Source organism: Penaeus chinensis, chromosome 8, assembly GCF_019202785.1.
Source record: "Penaeus chinensis breed Huanghai No. 1 chromosome 8, ASM1920278v2, whole genome shotgun sequence".
In the NCBI taxonomy this organism is placed as follows: domain Eukaryota; kingdom Metazoa; phylum Arthropoda; class Malacostraca; order Decapoda; family Penaeidae; genus Penaeus; species Penaeus chinensis.
The window spans coordinates 38,944,566-38,964,565 of record NC_061826.1 but is presented as its reverse complement, the minus strand read 5'-3'; the positions used below and the strand labels follow the sequence as shown (position 1 = coordinate 38,964,565).

Sequence of the window (20,000 nt, the reverse complement as noted above, 5' to 3'; positions counted from 1 at the left end):
AGACAACCTAATTCCTTTAACAGAAATTTGATACATGTTTTTGATGGGGAGAAATAATGCTCTAGACAGCTACTAATTTTCAAATATCTAAATCTATTTATTTTTTTCTTTAAATAACAACTTATATTCTATTACGAGGCCCGAGAGACAAATTCTCGGTTGTTATTGACACAACGTGCGAGTACACGCCAGCGCGGACAGAAAACGACTGATTACCTTTAAAACCGCATAATAAAAATTTGTTTATCTTCTAAAACAACATTTTTACCTGAATTAAAAACTGAATTTATTTTCATGGATCTATATTTTTCATGCGATAGAAAAAAATAATAACTAATTACTGAAGGCAGGTATGAAACGTTAATAATAACTTTAACACAACCACCGTCTTTGATTTGCACAGGACAAGAAGTAATCAATCCTCTGTCGAGCTGGGGTGACACGTCACAAAAAAAATAAAAGGAATATTTTGATAACTGGGAAAAAGAGGAGGAAAGGGTTAGGACGTAGCACTTCAGAAACCAGCACAAGTGTATTTTCACGTGAAAGAGGGAGGGATCTTTATAAGGATGTTTTAAAAGACGCGGAAAAATAGAAAAGGGCGCCGCTAGAGGGCGGCTACAGATAATGGTTGTAAAAAATGATGTAGGCCACGTAAGCCTTCTGTAAAAAAAAAAGAGAAGAAATAAAATGGTAAGAAGCTACAATTATTTACTTATTGAAATGGATGTTAAAAAATATGAATGAGCGTCAGGGTGTTTGAAAACACTTCCCGCTACAACATTATAGAGTGTACATAACTGAGGCTTTTAATAGAGAGGCCTATACTGCACCAGCGTCTACTGCAAACGCCAAAACACTATTTTCAATTTTAAGTAAATATATAATACTGTCAGCAAAAAATATATTTGTTTTTACATTTTTACAACCTGGTGTAGATGCAAAATATATAATTTATTTATTTTTTCAGGGACTGGAGGTTACACGACAGGGGTTTTCAATAATTTAACCTCATTATTCTGCACACACATGTTGTACCCATGAACCACGCCCCCTTTCGCAACGTGGACCAATGAGAATCACGGAGAATCACCGGACGGACTCAATGGAAGGCTTGTAATTGGCTGGAGGGCGTTGGAAGACGCTGATTGGATGAGGTACTGTTAAGGGCGGTACTGGGAGATGGCAGCTTCCCACTAAGCACAATCCGGTGACGGGCAGCGAACTGGAGGAAAGAAGAAAAGGTCATTTATTTATTTTGTCAGTATTTTTTGTACTGGTTATATGACCATCTTAATTATATACAGCAAGCATCAATCCTATCATATTCCACATAAATAAAGAAATAAGGGTACACGTAAAACGAACCCTATGTCAGGTTAAACAAAATATCAATAACCCCAGGAGGTCAAACGCAAACAGCCCGGCCTGGGTCGAAGGGAGGGAACCACGATGGCACTTACCGCAGTTGCCGAGCCTGTACGCGTGACCCTCGGGACAAGTGTGGCAGCAGAGCTGGGGATCGGCCTTGAAGCTGCTCTTGTTCTTGACGGGGAGAACCAGGGCAATGTTGTCGTAATCGATGAGGGTCATGAAGGCGTTGTCCTCGGTCACGGTGAACACGGCCTCACGCACCAGGTCGATGAAGCCGGACTGGTCGGTGATGTTGTACACGGGGGTGTCGATGGTGATGATGACCTCGCTCAGCTTGCTGCCTTCTTCATCGAGCTGCGGAAGGGGGGGATTGGGTTAAAAGGGTTTGCCTCGACGGTGGCATGTGAAAATATAAACGCATTAAAAAAAAGTATTTCTGATGGTTATGGCGTGATAATTAACATCACATATAATATCAACCCCCTCTTGTGATTCAATCGACTTGTTCTTCATATCTTTCTCTTAGTGTTTATTAACCAAGACTCCCTTTCTCTTCCCTATCTCCTATCACTAAACACCCAGCACCACTTACAGAGCTCTTGATCTGGAGGTCGCCGATGCCGCACTCCTCGGGGTAGGGGCAGAAGATGTCGTTGTACTTGTAGACGAGGCCATCGAACTGGTGCTGCAGGTTCTCGATGCTGGAGCGCTTGTACACGATCTTGAACTGCAGGTTGGCAGAGAACACGGGTACGATTTCTGCAAGAGCACAGGGAACATTAATAAATAAAATGCTGAACTTATAAAATATTTATCAAGAAGAAGGGGACGGGTTTGTAACGGACTATTCAAGGAAGGGGATGCAGATTTTTTTTTTTTTTGTAAACACTGTATCACAAGATATGAGAGCTATGGTGTGCTATGAAGAGGATGTGCTATGATGGTGATGGATGATGGTGATGATGATGGAGATGAGGATGGGGATGAAGAGGAGAAAGAGATGGGGTTATGGGAGTGAAATGGAAGACGCGTGCATAAAAAGGTAGAGAAAGTAAGTTGAAGGAGAACAACAAGATACGCACAAAAGAGAGAACAAAAAAAAAAAAAAAAAAAAAAAAAAACAGCGACAAAAACGTACGACTGAGGAACTCGGGTACAAACAAGTTAAAGTGTCAGAAGTGTTGTGTGTCAAGTTGCGGTGTCATGGCGCGGTACTCTGATCGAAAAAGGTTGTTAAAGTTCAATTCCTATCGAGGTGGACGTGGGCGATGACCCTTATAGACGGAGAATATTGAAGATAAAGACACGAGGGCAAAGAAATGCGAAACAAGAACAACCTTAACAAAGTGTAAGAAAGGAAAGAAGGGAGAAAATAGGAAAGAACGCGAGTCAAGAAAAACAAGAACAAGAAACGAAGAAGAACGAGAAACAGAACAAGTAAATGGAAAGACGTGATGACGAAACAGAAATCTCCTGTCAGTGATGTCCGCGTATTCTGACCTTGTCTCCCGCCTCGCCATGCAACGGCGTTCACACTCGACCTCGCAGGAAGCACCCCGAGAGGTCAGGTCACGTTATGGGTCATGAGGCAGAGAGGGCGGACGGGTGGGAAAGTGGGTGGGTGTGCAGGGGATTGTAGGAAGGGGGGGGGGGGGTGAAATGTCACGAGAGAGTGCCTGGGGGAGACTATTGAAACTGTGTTTATGGGAGTCAGGGTCGAAGAGGAGAGAGAAAGAGAGAAGAGAACAGAAGAGAGAGTAAGGACGGATATTAACATGAAAGCGAAAACCCACGGAAAGGTTGCAGAGCGAGAATTTTTGGCAGAGGTGAAAGATGTTTTGTTGCGTATTATGAACATTATCATTAAAACCACTTACAAGGCGAGTGTACGAGAGCAAGCATGTGTTTGAAGGAGGTGGAGTGGGGTAGGGGGAGTTGGGGGGCAAGCTGTCTATCTCCAGTCCAGTCTTGCGTGTGAGTCATTCATAAAACATGAATGAATGCATCAGGGAACATGCCATGCTCTAAATAAGCCCGCACGAAGCTCAGACTTTGAGTGGTGGGTCTACGACCGATGTCCGCAGAATATGATAAATCACCAGTCATATAGAACAATAAACAAGAACGGAAGAAGAAGAAGGGAAGGAGAAAAGAAGGAAAGCCAGAGATGGGAAGGAAGAGTCCAATAAGTGAAAGTCACTCCATTCACTCTGGACTGAACGCCTCGTAGTCAAAGGCGTCTCTTCTTCCTTTCGATAAAAATAAAAGAGAGAAAAATAAGAGGAAAAGCTAATGAAAAAGCCAATAATGGGCGAGAGAAGACCCGTTATTGAATGCGTTAAAAGTCACGTTGGCCGAAGGGGAGGAATTTAGCTTCTGTGAGAAAGGTTACGGACTCGCTTTGTGTGCGCAAACTAAATTCTTATTCTAAGTATTCTCTTGTCCTCTCCTTATTCAATTACTCTAATGCACGTTTTTGGTATTTTTATTCCTGCTTGTAAAAACGGGCTTTGAATGAGAGTGAAAGCTTTCCTCTATAAGGAAGGCTTCGAAGAAAGACCCTTTCCAAAGCCCTTTCAAATTTCGGTGCAGGTTACTTCAATAGCCTCTTCAAGGGATCCGAATATTATAGAAAAAAAAAAAAACTACCGAAGTAGTGGTTTCCTGCTTCTATTGATGAAGAAACCGAACCTCTTAATGTTATTTATAAGGAGAACTATAACGTGTGCACAGCGAGTCTTTGTTATGCAAAGAGGGACATGATCCGCGATAACACAGGTTTGCGGAAGGGGTTGAGGCGGGGAGGAAAAGGGGTGTGGTGGCGGCCCGATATCTGATGGGCGAGGTCAATACAGGTCGTGCGGACTCGGGGTGACCGGGTTTCACTTTTCTCGACCTTAGAGAAAAGAAAGAAACTGAAAGGAAAGCTGCCCTGGGTCGTGGAGAGGAAAGTGGCTTTGTTGAGTGTGAAAGAGAAAGGAAAAGTAATGTATGTGAACACACGGTCGTGTTTACATGTGGTGGGTAAAAAAATAAAAAGACGTGACTCGCTCTAGAATGGGTAACTGTCGTTTAACATACGGGTGAATGAATGAGTAGAAAAAACTGATACCTGACAAAGTCTAAAGAATATCACGCTAGAAAGGTGAGAAAAGAAAAAGACGGAGAGGAGAAAGTGCGTAGTAACAAGAAGAATGTGGGCGTGAAATGCTTGTGTGGGCGCGCGAGGGGAAGGCAAGAGACCCAGGGGTAAGGGGGTGAATAGGGTCATGTTTGTGAGAGCGAGAGAGAGAGAGAGAGAGAAAATATTCTGCAGTCGGATTCCATGAAGCGAATAACCGATAGAATGATGTGCATTTATATTTTTGTCTTCTGGGTCAATTGTCATCTTGTGCGCCCAGTCTTGGCCCGGCCTTTCACAACAGGGGTGCAAGAAAGTGTGAGCCTTATGGCCTGTGAGCATAGAGGCGACATCGGGCCATCAAAGACCCACGAGGATACCATCGGAGAAAGTCTCCGAGGACATTGCATTGGAAGATGGGTCGATCTGTCACCTGTCGAACGGCGTGATCGACAGCTCGAGTGGAAGTGCCAAAGGATGATAAGACGTCCTGAAGTTACAGCTCAAGCGACGCCAGTCTTTGCGACCGAAGAGCTGGCGTCGGGAGCCTAATAAGGCGAGGTTAGAAAACGTCTTTGGGCGAAGAGGCACAAAGGGAGAGGCATCCCGGAGGAATCTTTGGCTGAGGAGAATATTAAGCCTTCGTGTGCGCGTAAGTGTATGAGTTGTGACCTCAATAAGGGGCTGTGCCGCTTGTTAACACAGTGCTAGTCTGGCATGGCCCCGAGGGAATGGCACAATGCATGAGTCTGCATGTAAAGTTGTCTGGCGAGTCTGGGAACACACGCTTGCCATGCATAACACACATGCCAAAGCACAGGCTTCCGGGTGTCATGAAAAGTGGTGCTGGGAAAGAAAAGGGTTCGAAGGCAAGACTGTGGATGACCCAAATTCCACGAGCATGTACGAGGAAGGGAAAATCGAACCCAAAAAAGGATAAGAACGAGGCTAAAAAAGAGGCGAGAGGTGAAAGGCATAATGAGGGAAAGGGACAGGGAAATAATCTTCCTAACGCAAGGGTGTCGGGGGGAAAGGAGCAAGAAGCTTGTGTGTCTTGGAAGAGTCTCAAGTAAGACGGGTCACAGCATCAGCTGGCATGGATTAGGGGCGGGGGTAAGGGGGATGTTGAGAGGGGGTGGGAGGGAGCAGGAGGGGTAGTGAGAGGGGGTGGGAGGGAGCAGGAGGGGTAGTGAGTTGGAGGAGAGGAAGTGGGAGGGGACAGGAGGGGGTAGGGAGTTGGGGAGAGGGAGAGGGGAAGGTGCAAGTTGCAACTGATGGAGGAGAGGAAGGGGGGGGGGAGGAAACCGGTCGGTGGTGTTTAGTGTTTACTTTCTCGGTATTCTAGACTCTTAGAGATAGAAGGTGGGGGGGGGGGGGGGTAGAGCGTTTTAAGGAAAACAGCGCCGCTCGCCATGAAAGTCCTTTGTGAATTTCCAGTAGGAAGAATTCGCATTTCAAAAGAGAGAGAAAAGGATAATGTAAATCTGGAGTTGATTAGGCATGGCGAAGGTACTGGAAAGCAGATATGAACATGTATGTTTGCACGTACACACGCATACATAACCATTTCCTTTATGTGTGCGTGTGTATGTGAGCAAGCTTATCAAGAGGAATGACCAAGCAAGAGACGGTCGGTGAAGGTTGTTTGTTGTGACCTCGGTTTGACCTCGTTTGGCATCGGGCACGGATCCAAGTGGACGCCAGCGCACTCAATCTGCCGGAGCTGAGTGGGAACCCGGTATACGAAGACCGAGAAAGGTGTGTGAATGTGAACAGTGGAGATTTTGTGAAGACTAGGCCTACCCAACGAGGAAATAGATGGGTGATATCTATCAAGGGAATAGGGTGATGGTGAGTGTCGATGACCTATCGAGAGAGCGAATGGGGTAGAAGGGTAAGGGTCAAAGGTCTATACAGCGAACGAATGATGGATTAAGAAGTGCCCAAAGCCTATTTTTACAAAGGAGTAGATGATTTTACGGTGATGGCGATGGTGAAAATCGTGTAGCGAGTTAGTAAGAATAACAAATTGGATGAGATAAAATACCATTTGTTTACAAGCGCGAAACAAAAGAACAGAATAGAGAACACAGACTGCTGCAGTTCGTGTCAAGAACCTCCATGTTTATGTGAAAGTCAAATGGTGATTTTTTCCCCTTCCTTCGCATTCTTTTTTGTTTCATGACTCTATTGCTGGTCAAGGTACATCATTGCAAAATGTGCAACCTGATTTGTAATTATGTAATCCGATAGAATCAGCAGCAGGGAAAGAGAAAAAGGGAGAGGTGAAGGGGAAGGAAGTGGAAGATAAAGGATAGAAAGAAGAAGCGAGAAGAGGAGACGAATAGAAAGAATAATAATACGAATAGAAGGAGGAGGAAAAAGAGTAAGAAAAAGAAAAACGAAACGGAAAAAAAAAAACGAGGAAGGAGACAACCAAAGAAGGAAAATAGACCGCAAGGAAAAAAAATGTAGTACATTATCGTACTTCTTGCATGCGGCTCGGACTTTCAACCGCCACTCGAACTATTATCTTAACGACTTATTAGCTGTTGGTCATCGTGTTCGGTCGTCGGCGCTGTTACGTCACGACAGACACGCCAACGTCTAATAAATCCTTTTGCAAAACTCTAATTACTAGTGGAGAGAGAAACAAAGCGAGAGAGAAAGGAGTGCAGGAAATGGCGATAGAGTGGGTGAAATAATGAAAAAAATGGAGAATAAATTATGCGCCAGGTTGGTGAATGATTCTGATGGCGAGTAAGAGAAAGAGAGAAATAGAGAGAACAAATGACTGAATGAATTAAATGAATGAATGAATAATAATAAACTAAATAAATGAACAGAATGAATTAGACACCAATACCAAAAAAACCCTTGCATGCCCCACTTACCGTAACACTCGGGGGCCTTTCCAGCGGGAGCCCAGATGCCGCCCTGGTCGCAGGAGTACTTGGGGGCAGGCTTCTCGAAGAATCCGTAGCCGAGCTCGCAAACGGCCTCGCACATGGATCCTGTAGGAGGAGAGGGAGGGGGGAAAAACACGGCGTTAGAGACATATAGACTGGGAGAGGAAGGGATGTAGGGATGTAGGGTAAGGGAAAAGGGAGAGTAGGTAGGGGGTAAGGGGAGAAAGAGAGAAAAATAAATAAGAAAAAAAAGAAAGAATATGGGTGGAGACAGGAGCAAAACAATACAAAAGGGAACAGAAACAAAATACTAGACCTCAATGCATGACAGTCTGGCATGACACAAGCCCAATGGTCTAAATCCAAGCCATCAACGCTCGTATTGTGCATGACAACTCACATCCTGTCATGCAAAAGTGGGAAAGAGGAAACATAACAAAGTTTCCCCTCCACCATTTAATACTTTCCCTTTTGCAATAACACCCTCCAGGCTTACCTCAAGGGGCTGCTACAGTATCCACCCTGATTTCAACTTTTTTTTTTCTTTTCTTTATCCAGCTGAGTCTCAAATTATCCCTCTTACTGAAATTTCCTACTCAACTTCCCTCCCGCTGAGCAGGCAGCATTTTCTCCTACTTGCTGCTACGTACAGAGAGCTGGATAGGACTAAGTGGCCTACTTTAGATGGATGTACAGAGAAACCTGTTCTTGGGAAGTGCTACTGTGAAGCCTTTCTCTATTACCTTCTGTCAAGCTGCTGTAGTTCTTTCAATAAGTAATAAGTAGGAAGTTTTTATTCACTGATTGATTCACATTGTTATGCTAAATAAGTAGAAATATTGGATAGTAATTTGACGAAATGCCTCTAAACTACACTATAATTCATATTACTAATCAGGGTGCTTTAACTTTCCAAGTCAGAGCATCCTGAATTTTTGTCCCATTTCTACCCTAAATACTCTTGCTATTCACCCTTAGTTTTGAGAAATGTTACAAATCCTTCCCTTCCTTTCCTAATAAGGGGATCCCTGTTTCACCCTCTTCTTACCACCCTAATTCACCCTATTTATTTAAGCAACTCTTCCTTTTCCCTGCACCCTAGTGAACTCACCCTTGCTCCAGGTGACTTCCCCTTCCCCTTCCCTTGCGAACTAACCCTTGCTCCAGGGAACTTCCCCCTTTCCCTTCACCCTAAGTAAACTCACCCTTGCTCCAGGTGATCTGGTTGTCGCAGGAGCCATCGTGGACGACTTCGGAAACACCTCGGCAGGTAGAGATGGTGTGGATGGGCGTCTCGAAGTTAGGGCAGGTCTCGACGTCTGCAGGAGAAAGATAAAAAAATAAAGGTTAGCTGGGCTTCGGTGGCATGGAATTGTATGTTATTATTTATTTACTTTATATTTTGGTGTCGTTTTCTTGACAGCTTTGTGAGGGTAGACATTTTTATCGCGTAGCAACTTTTTTCAGATTACACGAAGCAGAAAGGAAGACGGTAAAAAAAAATCATCACTTGTTTTCATTCCACTCATACAAAAAAAAAAAAAAAAAAAAAAAAAAAATCATAATACCGAAAACAGCAATGTTAATAACGATAATGATAACCAGGAGAAGACGGGAAGAGAAAACTCCATACCTCGTTGCCATTCATGAAACTTCCACTCCCTCTCTCCCCTTCCCTCCCACTCTCCTCCTCCCTCCCTTCCCTCCCCCTCCCCCTCTCTCCTCTTCTCCACCCTTCCCCCTCTCCCTCCTTCCCCCATGCAACGCCAGGGTCGCCATAAGCCAAGGAACCTGGTCTAACGGCGTCCTCATCCCGGGGCGAAAGGAGTCTTCAACACGACTTAAGGTGAAGAGAGGAGGGAAGACGAGGAAGGAGGGAGGAGGGGAGAGGCCATCCCTTCCTCCCTCCCTCCCTCCTTCCCTCCCTTCCCCCCTCTCTTCTTCTCTCCGTCCCTTCCCTCCTCCCTTCTTATCCCCTCCCCCTCCCCCTTCTCCTGGCGCTGCAGTCAAGGAGAACTGCATTTTTTTTACAGCTTATGACGAATATTTTCGTTTCTTGACGACGAAGTAAAAGTGGTTATGATGATGATGATAAAAACTAATAATAATAATAATAATAATAATAATAATAATAATAATACCCAAATTTGTGCAACGCAATTTCAATAATATCAATAAAAAATAAATAATAATGGTAAGTAAAATAATAAAATTAACAATAACAAATACAACAAAAAACAAACAAACAAACAGGTGGACATTATTCAACTAGCATACTGTTGTGTTCGGACCCACTGACCACCACACAGACCCAAGGCGCTACAAAGTACAAATTGATACTTTGTTAAGGCGATACGAACTCCCCCCCCCCCCACACACACATACAGAGGACCACAGCCAAGCCTCCATCGGGTATAGGGCACAAGGTCGTGCGATACGTCAATGGAAATCACGATAGATAAACAGACAGACAGATAGGTAGATAGACATATAGAAAGACAGATGGGTAGATAGAAATAGAGATAGACTGATAAATAGAGGGAGAGAGAGAGAGAGAGATAGAGACAGAGAGAGCAAGAGGAGTTAAAACAGAATGAATAAAAGCAAAAAGAAAAAAAAGTATAATAAAGAAAACAACGGGAAATCCAGTGAGACAAAACAGAAAAAAATGAAAAGAAAACGAGAGAATAGAAACGAAAGAAAACGTGAAAATTAAGAACGAAAGAAAACGGAACCTCAGACCACGTGTGAAGGCCAACAGCTTTCGTATAAAATCTCTTTCTTATCTCCATAGTAGCTTCAACAAAATCCAAGGACAAAAAAATACATGAAAACAAAACACTCCTTTTAAACACTGGTCTCTACAATGCGATGGCGTGACCCTCATACGACAGAATTTTGCTACGTTTGTCATTGTAGTCGAAGTGGTCAAGATGCCTGTTTGATAATGGTGATGATGATGATGATGGCGTGGAATTATCTCATGCAAGAAACAGCTCTTGCAACATTTAAATGGGCTTGCATGTCATTTAATGTGCAATTACCGCAGAATGTAACCCTATTGTTTTTTGATAAGCTAAATCCTCTCTTCTGCCCACCCCCCTTTCCCACCCTTGGCTATGAACCTTTAGCGATGACTTTGCTGAAACGAGTTGAAATTGCTGTGAAGATGATTTTTAGTGATCGCAAGACTCTCGGGTTGCATAATATGCATATTAAATTACTGGGATATAAGATGTGTGTGGGGAAGGGGTGCCGAAGAGGAGGAGGAGGAGGAGGAGGAGGAAGAGGAGAGAGAGAGAGACAATTAATATTAGAAACACACGTTCTTAATGCTTCCATCCAAATGCGTGTACTGATCAGTATTCAACCCATGTGCCAATATTTACATTTACACGATTATATATCCACACGAGCTCTTCGTAAACGCAACAGCAGCTGGGTCACTCGCCTGCTTCTCTCTAACCACATCATTAAGGAAACAACGGGCCTCTTATGCACAGTGTATCATCACACAGCCTAAGGGAAACCGAGCTTATATAATAGCGTGTTTAGCGAAAGTGTTGAGCCCAGTGTGGTAAATAAATAGATAAATAAATAAATAAATATGTTTTATGCACCACTGAAAAATACATGAAAAGATATTCATGGAAAATATTGATACCTGCGTAAATAAAATTCCGTAAGACAAAAATGACAATGTTCGTAAGTACGGACCGTTGTGATCATGACCGATTTTTTTTTTTTTTTTTTTACACACGTCTTCCATGATTGATGATGTCTGTGGATAGGCCTATGGAACTGACCCTCCCTCCTCCCCCTTTTTTTCGACTGACGTAAAGAGAGCAAAGTAATTAGAGAGGGAGAAAGAAAGAGGTTTTGATATGGTTACGAAACGCCACCAAGACCATAACCAGCTAAATAAATAAACGTAAGAACGGAATACATGTATGAACTATTTACAAAATAAAGCAAGCAAAATCTAAGCCCCCCAAAACATAACACAAATAAAAAATAAATAAACAAATAAAAATGAAAACAACAACAAAAAACGAAACACTCCCGAAACCCCATAAAATCCCCCTCCCCCCTCTCCTGAAATAAGTCTCGTTTCCCGCCCCGCCGCAGCCCCGTTCCGCTCGGTTCCCGCCAGCCTCGCGCCGGGCGGGTATCGGCGGCATACCCAGCGGCGAAGCGAACTGTTACGCGGGTACGAGGGTCAAGTCCACGAGTACCCGCCCACAAGGAGGAAGTGTTATGCGCAGGCGGGCGGGTGGGGGTCATCTAAGCTCAAGTGGAGGAGTTTGAGGGAGAAAGGGAGAAAGGAAGAGGGATGGAGAGATAGAAAATAGGGTGGAATAGGAAGGGAGACGAAAAGGGAGACGGATAAATTGACAAATAGATAGGATGCAAAAGGAAGGGAGGGACGAAGAAGATAGATAAATAGAAAGAGAAAGAGAAAATTGGAAATAAGAGAGAGAGAGAGAGAGAGAGAGAGAGAGAGAGAGACGGAGAGTCGGTTTTAATTAATATCAGAAGACGTCGAGACAAAAAAATAATAACGTGTTTTTGTTGCTGTTTCTGTTGTTGTTGCTGTTCATTCCTCGTCCCTCGTCCCTTCATGCAAATTTATCGCCATTACTATTCTTTCCACAGAGAGGAAGGAGCGTGAGAATCTATCGCCAGAAATCGCACGCGCCGACAATGTGTTCCAGCTTTCTCAAGGATGTTAGAACTTGTCTGTTTTTCGTGAAGAGCGTGAACATTAAATTCGGTGTATTTTTCCGTTATACGTTGCTGCGTGGCTGTTACTGGAACTATGTTAGAAAATGAAAGGGTCTAATTCAAAGCGAAACGGCCTGCAAAGTTTCAACATGTCGAGTTTGTGACGATTCCCTTCCGCTGTTTTTTTTTTCAATTCTCAACCCTTCCTCTTATTCTGTCTCATTTTTGTTGGTCTCTCACCCGTTTGCTTATTCCTTCTAATATATCTCTCATTCATTTTCCTTTCCTCCTTCCTATCTCTCCCCCTTCTCCCTCCACCTTCCTATCTCCCCCTTCTCCTTCCTCCTTCCTATCTCTCCCCCTTCTCCTTCCTCCTTCCTATCTCCCCCCTTCCCCCTCCTCCTTCCTATCTCTCCCCCTCTTTCGCCCTCCCCTCCAACCCCGTTACCCAGCATCGGGCATCGGGCATCTGGGCGCGCGGCGTGGCTACTACACATGTGCGCTGGAATGCCCGAGCGGCGAACCACGACCTACATCGCACGACCCGAGAAGAACCACAGAGAACCGCCCTCGTCATCACCATCACCATCATCTTCTCCCGCCTCCCGATTTTTCCTGAACTCTTGGGAGGGGGAGGGGGAAGGGGGAGGGGATGGGGAGGGGAGGGGAGGGCAGTGGGAGGGGAGGGGGGTAGGGGAGAAAGGCGCGGGGTTAATTTTATTGGTTTGCTTTTATTTATGTCCATTTATAGATCATGTAATGAAAACATGTCCCAAAAGTTGAATCCTCAACCTTAAAGAAAAAAACAGACAAACAATTACTTTTTTTTCTTCTTCTTATAAATCATAGAAGGGACTCACTACGAGATCCTGAAGATGGGCGGGTCATGGGGAAGGAACCTTTACCTTTCCTCATTTTTTCATTTATTTATTACCCATTCTCCGTCTCTCTTCATAAATTCCAAGTGGCCCCCAAACCACACGCGGCCATTGTCTCCCTATCAGAAAAAAAAAATCCCTCACCCCGGAAAACAGCGGGAAGGGGGGGGGGGGGGAAGATAGTGGATGAAGGAGGAGGAGAAGATAGTGGGGGAGGAAGAGGAGGAGGAGAAGATAGTGGAGGAGGAGGAGGAGGAGATAGTTGAGGAGGAGGGGGAGGGGAAGGGGAAGGAGAAGATAATGGGGGAGGGGGTGAAGAAGGAGAAGGGGGAGAAGATAGTGGGGAGGAGGAGGAGGAAGAGGGGGAGAAGATAGTGGGGGAGAGGGGGATGGGGATGATGCAATACGAAGAGGCAGACAAATTCCCGATCTTCAGTGAAAACAAGTTCCTTGGGTTGTTGTGTGCATCGCAACAATTACTTTGCGACGTAAACACTGCGTCAAGAGAGAGAATCCGGGGTCGTAATATTACGAGAACGCAATTTTTGAAGGGGGTACTTTTGGTGGAGCAAATTAGGTCGTTCATTGTTGGAAGTATGCAGCAAGGACGGGTGCGAGGAGGGGGAGAAAGAGGGGGGAGAGTAGAATCGGAGGGGTAAGGGGGAAGGAGGTGGAGAAGAGTTGAGGGGAAGGGGAGGAGAAAGAGAGGAGAGGGGAAAGGAAGAGTGAAGCAGACTGGGTAAAAGGGAAGGGGAAGGTGGAAGAAGAGAGAAAGAGAGGGGAGGGAAAGGGGAAGGGGGCAGGGGAATACGCCATCAGCCGCTCCGGCGTGGCTGCCGGCGGGCGAGTGAGTGACCCACAGCTGGAGGCGAAGGCGAAGGCGGGGAAGGGCGGCGGGTTGGAGACAGACACGCTGCCGGATCACTTGTATAACGAACGCGTACTCTTACTGTATAACGAACTACATAGCGAACACGACTGCTGCTTATCGTAACGGACATGTGCTGGTTACAATACAAAGAGCTGTGTAATGAAGGTGGGCTTTATAACGAAGGTGGGCTGGCCGCTGCACAACGAACTCCAGAGCGTATGCGTTGCCTCGAGACCGACACCTTCGCGTTCCAAAAGCAAAAGGGAGTTAGCGACCGAATGGATGCAGACATGTGTGGATTTTACGACAGCGGGGAAAGGGAGAATGTAGAGCTTCTGCCGAAATTTAATTTTATTACTTTTTTTTTTTCTTACTTTCAAACGATAGTCGAACAGACGCTCTAACTTGCTTAATAGAAACAAGACTCACATTTATTTACCAGTGCTCGAAGGCACGAAATCCCGGAAGCTAGCTTAACTTCCTCAAGCAACCTACCGTCTGCTTGAATGTAAACGATCCCTTTGTTGACACACCGACCACCGCAACTGCACCCAGATAAACGAACAAACAGATATCCGGAAATACGAACAGGAAAAAAAAGGACCTTAACAACGGCTCCAAAACACTCTCGTGACTAAAAAGTGCCGAGTTCCAACCGCAAAACATTACACACTCGCGCTTATTAAAGTATACTAACCTACTTCACAGTACCCGTTTACTCTGGCTGTCGGAAGCAACGGCGGGAGGAACAGGCTTGACGAGAGCGGGAAAAAATAAGGGGCATGGCCACGTTTCAGAACGTTTTTTTCATAATTAATATTAATTTATTATCTTTATATCGTTATGTTGAATGGAACGGATACTCCAATCGAAGAGCGTTAAAAAAAAGAAAAAGAAAAAAAAAAAGCCCTCCACCTCCATCCAAGAAAAGAAAGAAAAAAGAAAAAAGAAAACAGAAAAAAGAAAAATAAAAGAAAAGAAAAAGAAAATAATATCCAAAAATCATCTGTGTACGGCCTACCCAAATCACTCACGCAGTCGCTGCCTCCGTGACACCGGCTCGGCTGTGCCCTCAGGGGAGAGTCTCCAAAGGGCATGGCAGCTGAGATTAAGCGGCAGCAGGTGCGGGAACGGCAGGCAGTCAAAAGGGCACGGCAGGTGTCTCTCGGAAGCGACACCTGTACCGGCCTGTGAAAGGAGTAGGTCATGCCATGGACGAAAGCATATGTAATTTGTATGTGTGTGTGTGTGTGTGTGTTTGTGCTTGTGTGTGTGTTTATGAATGTGTGTGTGTGTGTGTGTGTGTGTGTGTGTGTTTCGTATGCATGTGCAGACGTGGTTATATGTATACCTGTATATATACGCAATTTCGCGTCTCCGTATGTGTACCTACGGATATGCACGTACATACTTTCGTGTGCGTGTGTGTACATCTACCCGCTCAACGTTGGCCCGACCGAAGTCCAATTAAGCAAGACAATGGCGCTGATGATAACCCATTCCCCGTGCCCTTGTTCTGTACCGCCAGGGGGAGGGAAGGGGGGGCGGGGAGGAGGGTATGAGGCCAAAAGGGGAGGGGGTATGAGGCCAAGAGGGGAGGGGGTATGAGGCCAAGAAGGGGAGGGGGTATGAGGCCAAGAGGGAGGGGGTATGAGGGCAAGAGCGAGAGGAGAGGAGGGTATGAGGGCAAGAATGAGGAGGGAAGCAGGAAGATACAAAGACGAGAATGAGGAGGGAAGTAGGGTATGAGGGCAAGAGTAAGAGAATACAAGGGTATGAGGGGTGAAGGGGAGGTCGCACGGGAGGTTAGGAAACAAGGGTCCAAGGAAAAATAGAAACCCAAGGCCATTGCAGTGTTGTTATTCTTGCCGGATGCTGGCAAGGGATGCAACACACACACTTGAACACTTCTCTCGCGAGCTGTTGCCAGTGGAAGAGTGCAAAAACTCGTTCGCACGGAGGAAGCGAGCGGCCAGGTGAGGCGAGAAGTGGGGGGTGGGGGTGGGGGAGGAAGGGAGGGGGAGAGAGGGGAGGAAGGGAGGGAGAGAGAGGGGAGGAAGGGGTCAGAGGTGGAGCAAGGATGAGGTGAGGGGTGGTAGGGGGTAGGAAAAGGGGGAGACAGGAAACTAACTTACCCCCCCTCTCCCCCCGAAAAAGTCTTTCATTCAGATCTATTGGTAAACCTTCCTTTGTTGCTTTTTTGAGGGGTAGGGACGAGGAGGGGAAGGGGGGGGGGGGGGGGAGAAATTACCTCGCCACTAACTACGTCTTAATAAAGCAATAAGAGATGAAGAGCGATAAATCGAGAAATTAAAAGTACGAGAAACAATAGCCATATCATATAAAATTATAAAAGGAGAGATAAAACGAAACGAAATAAAATAATAAAAAAGTGAAATTTAAAGAAGATAAACCAGAGAAACCGACAAAATTAAATAACCAAGGATTTCAAATGAACATGAAAAAATAGAGAGAAAAAAATGTGAGAATGTCAAACAATATACTGAGAATAAATGAGATAAAAAAAAACAATAACGAAACTAAAAGAATAATTTCTGCAAAACCGCAATCGTTGGTAAACACTTTTCTTTCTCTTTATCGCCGAAATTACGTCACATTGCAAAGGTCATTATGCAAGACTGGGTCTCGATCTCACACTATCATCTCGGAAGCTTTGTTGACCCGGTCATTGGAAGGGGGAGGGTAAAAGGGGGGGGGAGTAGTAGTAGTAGGAGTAGGAGGAGGAAATGGGAGGGGAAGCGGGGAGAGAAAGTTAGGAAGAGAGAAGGGAAGAGGGGAGAAGAGGAGGAAATGGGAGGGAGAGAGGGGAGAGCGGGCTGGGAGTGCAGAATAGGGGGTTCAGAAGGGAGAAATAGGAGAAAGGGAATAGAGGAAGGGAGAAGGGAGGGAGTGGGGGAGAAGACGAGGTTTGACAAGGGAGGAAAAAGGGGGGGAGGGGGGGAGTGGGAGGGGGTGTGGCGTCATGTCGTTCATGGAGAGAGCGTTACGTCCGTCCTCTCAACTCCATGACTGGCTGCCCGTCATGAGAACTGTTTTATAAACGTGATCGTCCTTCGGGTATTATTCAATTACTGACCCACTGACTTCCGGGTGATAGAGTGAGACGCAACTTCTATGTTATTAAAGTCTTATATAATTCTTGGCTTTATATGTCTTCGCGTCGGTCGAAAAGTCATCGATATCTTGTTCCCCTTTCACGTTGAAAAACAGCTTCGGGCAGTGTGCAGCTGTACATGCTGAGGCCTCCTGCGCAGTACAATACCGTGAACGCATAAATAAAACTTTCTTTTTTTCTATTTAACTCTCTCCCTCCGTCTCTCTTTTCGCATGTCTGTTTCTCTCTCTCAGTCCACAACTGGACCATGTGGTTAGGTGTATGAGAACGTACACAGCATGTGGTTATGCGAAACATGTAGGGTGCTGTCTCAACACGCCCTTCTAAACACCGGACACGCCCGCGGTCCTGCGTAAGCTACCACGCCCACGACAAACCCATGGGCGTGAAGGGAAAGGTGTGGTCTTGGGAGGGGTCCGGGCCCTTGTAGGCTAACGTGAACATTTTCGACGAACATAGTTACGCTACAGAGCAAGAGAGCGATACACAGCAAGAGAAAAGGAGAAAGAGAAAGGGGAGAGGGAAGGAGGGAGGGAGGGGAGGGAAGAGAGAGAGAGAGAGAGAGAGAGAGAGAGAGAGAGAGAGAGAGAGAGAGAGAGAGAGATTATTATAGTCCTTCCCTCTCTCACTCCCTCTATCTATATCACCCTTTAGCTTTAGGGTGTGGTTCTCGGTTACCAAGTGTGAGAGTGATGGCCCGGGACGGTTAGTGATATGGAGGACTGTTTTTAGCATACTGTTGTTCCAAGGAAGGTCAGAGAAGGTCACCCCCACCCCCCAACCCCTGATGTTTGATTGCACTCAAGGACAAGTGGGCGGACATAATAAAAGTTAACAAAAAAGAAAAAAAAAGAAAAAAAAAAAGAAGAAAAACAGACATAACTCCTTTGTTTCTATCTGTCTCCTTCTCTGGCGTCTCTCCCTCATTCTTTGTTCACTATATCCCGAATCACTATTAACAACAACAATAAACATCAAAACAATAGCAAAATAAATGGTTCAACCCGACATTTCTATAAAAGAAAAAGAACAATTGAAACCCGATCGGCTTTTGAATTCTTTCTCCATCTATTTTCTTGTTCTTTTCGAACACGTCTTCCAGAGACTTCCGAGAAAGCCTCTTCCGCTCGTTACTGCCTTTCGTCGGGCACGACCTCTGAACCTCCTGTTTGTCTGCCCTCGCTCTCTCTCTTTCTCTCTTTCTCTCTCTCTCTCTCTCTCCTTCGAATCTCCCTCGATCTGTTTCTTCGTTTTTGAATAATTGAAAATAAATAAATGGACAGAAATAAAATAAAATGGGAGAGAGAGAGAGAGAGAGAGAGAGAGAGAGAGAGAGAGAGAGAGAGAGAGAGAGAGAGAGAGATCGTCATTTTCAAGTTCCGGGTTCCATGAAAACCGCAGTATGCTAATCGTGGAGACCAATCAAATTGCGATGAATGGCATTTGCTCCGATCTCTCGTATTATGATTGGCAGATTTTCTTTTTTTTTCTTTTTTTTTTGGGGGGGGGGGGGAGGGAGGTAAAGGAATTCATGACCGAGTTCTTCATCTCTGTACGAATATTTTCGTCTTCGCAAAATGTGGTGGAAATGTCGACCATTGGGGATAATAGGCGTCAATATAAATATATTTAAAGAAGGAAAACACAAAGAAACACGCAAACAACCACCACGATGGAATAAACGTGACATTACATATATATATATTTCTTGTTGGTATCATTATAATCATTATACTGTTTGCATTATTCGGGAACGGCAGGTGGGATGCCCACGAACGTGTCACTCATGACCTCGAATTACAAAACCCATTTCTTCTTTACTTAATTCATGTTCTATTCATAATTAAAGCCTTTCACTCGGTATGACATTCTACTTTCCATCAAGTTTTGGGACGAGGAAAATGATAAAATGCAAAATCACTGTCACGACCGAAAAATATAAACCAAAGTCGACATAAACACGTTCGGATACCGACCATCAAGAAAATAGCGGGAAAGCTGATCTCAACACGTCTTCGCATTACAAAAATCAATAACAATAACGTTTCGGATGATGACAATGGACAACAGTCTAATCATACAGCGAGTTCAAAAGGCCGTGAATGATAATAGCAATTCTAACTGAATCTAAATGCCGCGTCCAGCATAAACAGTAAATGTAATGACCACACGGAATGGCAGTTATGTCGCATTATTTTTTTTTTCACTTACTTCCGCCATGTCGAATAATCATAAGCTCATCCAAGCAAGGTAAGAAAAAAACACGATTCACTATTATTAAAAATAGAAAAAAACTCAACGAAAGAGCGAAAATTGATAATAATGAGAACGATTTAATCACAACTCTCACCTTTACGAATAATGACTGATACCCTCATTGGTGAGCGGAGAAATTTTCATTGTGAGAAATTACCAATTATAATACGTCCATTGGAAAGTATACAGACTGAGATGTATAAAAAAAAAATGAAAAGAAAAAAATAATTATTGAAATATATAATTAGAATAAAAGATAATAATAAAAAAAAAAACGCTTTTATTCCGTCATCTTATCCAACCTACGCCCACATCGTGACCAGATGGCATCACCCACCTCCCGCCCACGCCTAGACGATGGGCGTATACGGACGGGCGTAACGCATGACATGACTCCAGATATCCGTATATTAGATGGCAACGAAAAATCATTTATGCAGAAGAGTCTCCTAATGCCGCGAAATTCCTGCGTCCCGATGCGTGAAGCCGAACTTTGAAATTGATGTTGGAAATCGGCGGTGACTGACAACGTTATCCATAACTGAATGGTTCCGTTTTCCCGATTTGCACGCACGCACGCACGCACACACGTGTACATATATATATATATATTGTAGTGGTACATAATACTCATACATATTACCCGAATAAAGTTGCGACACGATATCACTCTACCTCACTTTTGTTGACTTCAGTCGTATGATTTCGATCTCGATAACTTACCTGAAAG

At 44.6% G+C, this 20,000-nt stretch overlaps 1 protein-coding gene across 1 annotated transcript in view; it reads right to left on the bottom strand.

Annotated features, from left to right (window-relative positions):
• LOC125027989 overlaps positions 1–20,000 on the bottom strand; it is a 130,684-nt gene that overhangs the window by 461 nt on the left and 110,223 nt on the right. Inside the window, exons 9-13 of the mRNA XM_047617218.1 lie at positions 8,610–8,723; positions 7,390–7,509; positions 1,967–2,133; positions 1,464–1,728; positions 1–1,225 (exon numbers count right to left, since the gene is read on the bottom strand). The exon at positions 1–1,225 is cut by the window's left edge and continues 461 nt beyond it. Of these exons, the coding sequence (XP_047473174.1) occupies positions 1,197–1,225; positions 1,464–1,728; positions 1,967–2,133; positions 7,390–7,509; positions 8,610–8,723 (695 nt within the window). The 3' untranslated portion in view covers positions 1–1,196. The remainder of the gene's footprint in view (positions 1,226–1,463; positions 1,729–1,966; positions 2,134–7,389; positions 7,510–8,609; positions 8,724–20,000) is intronic.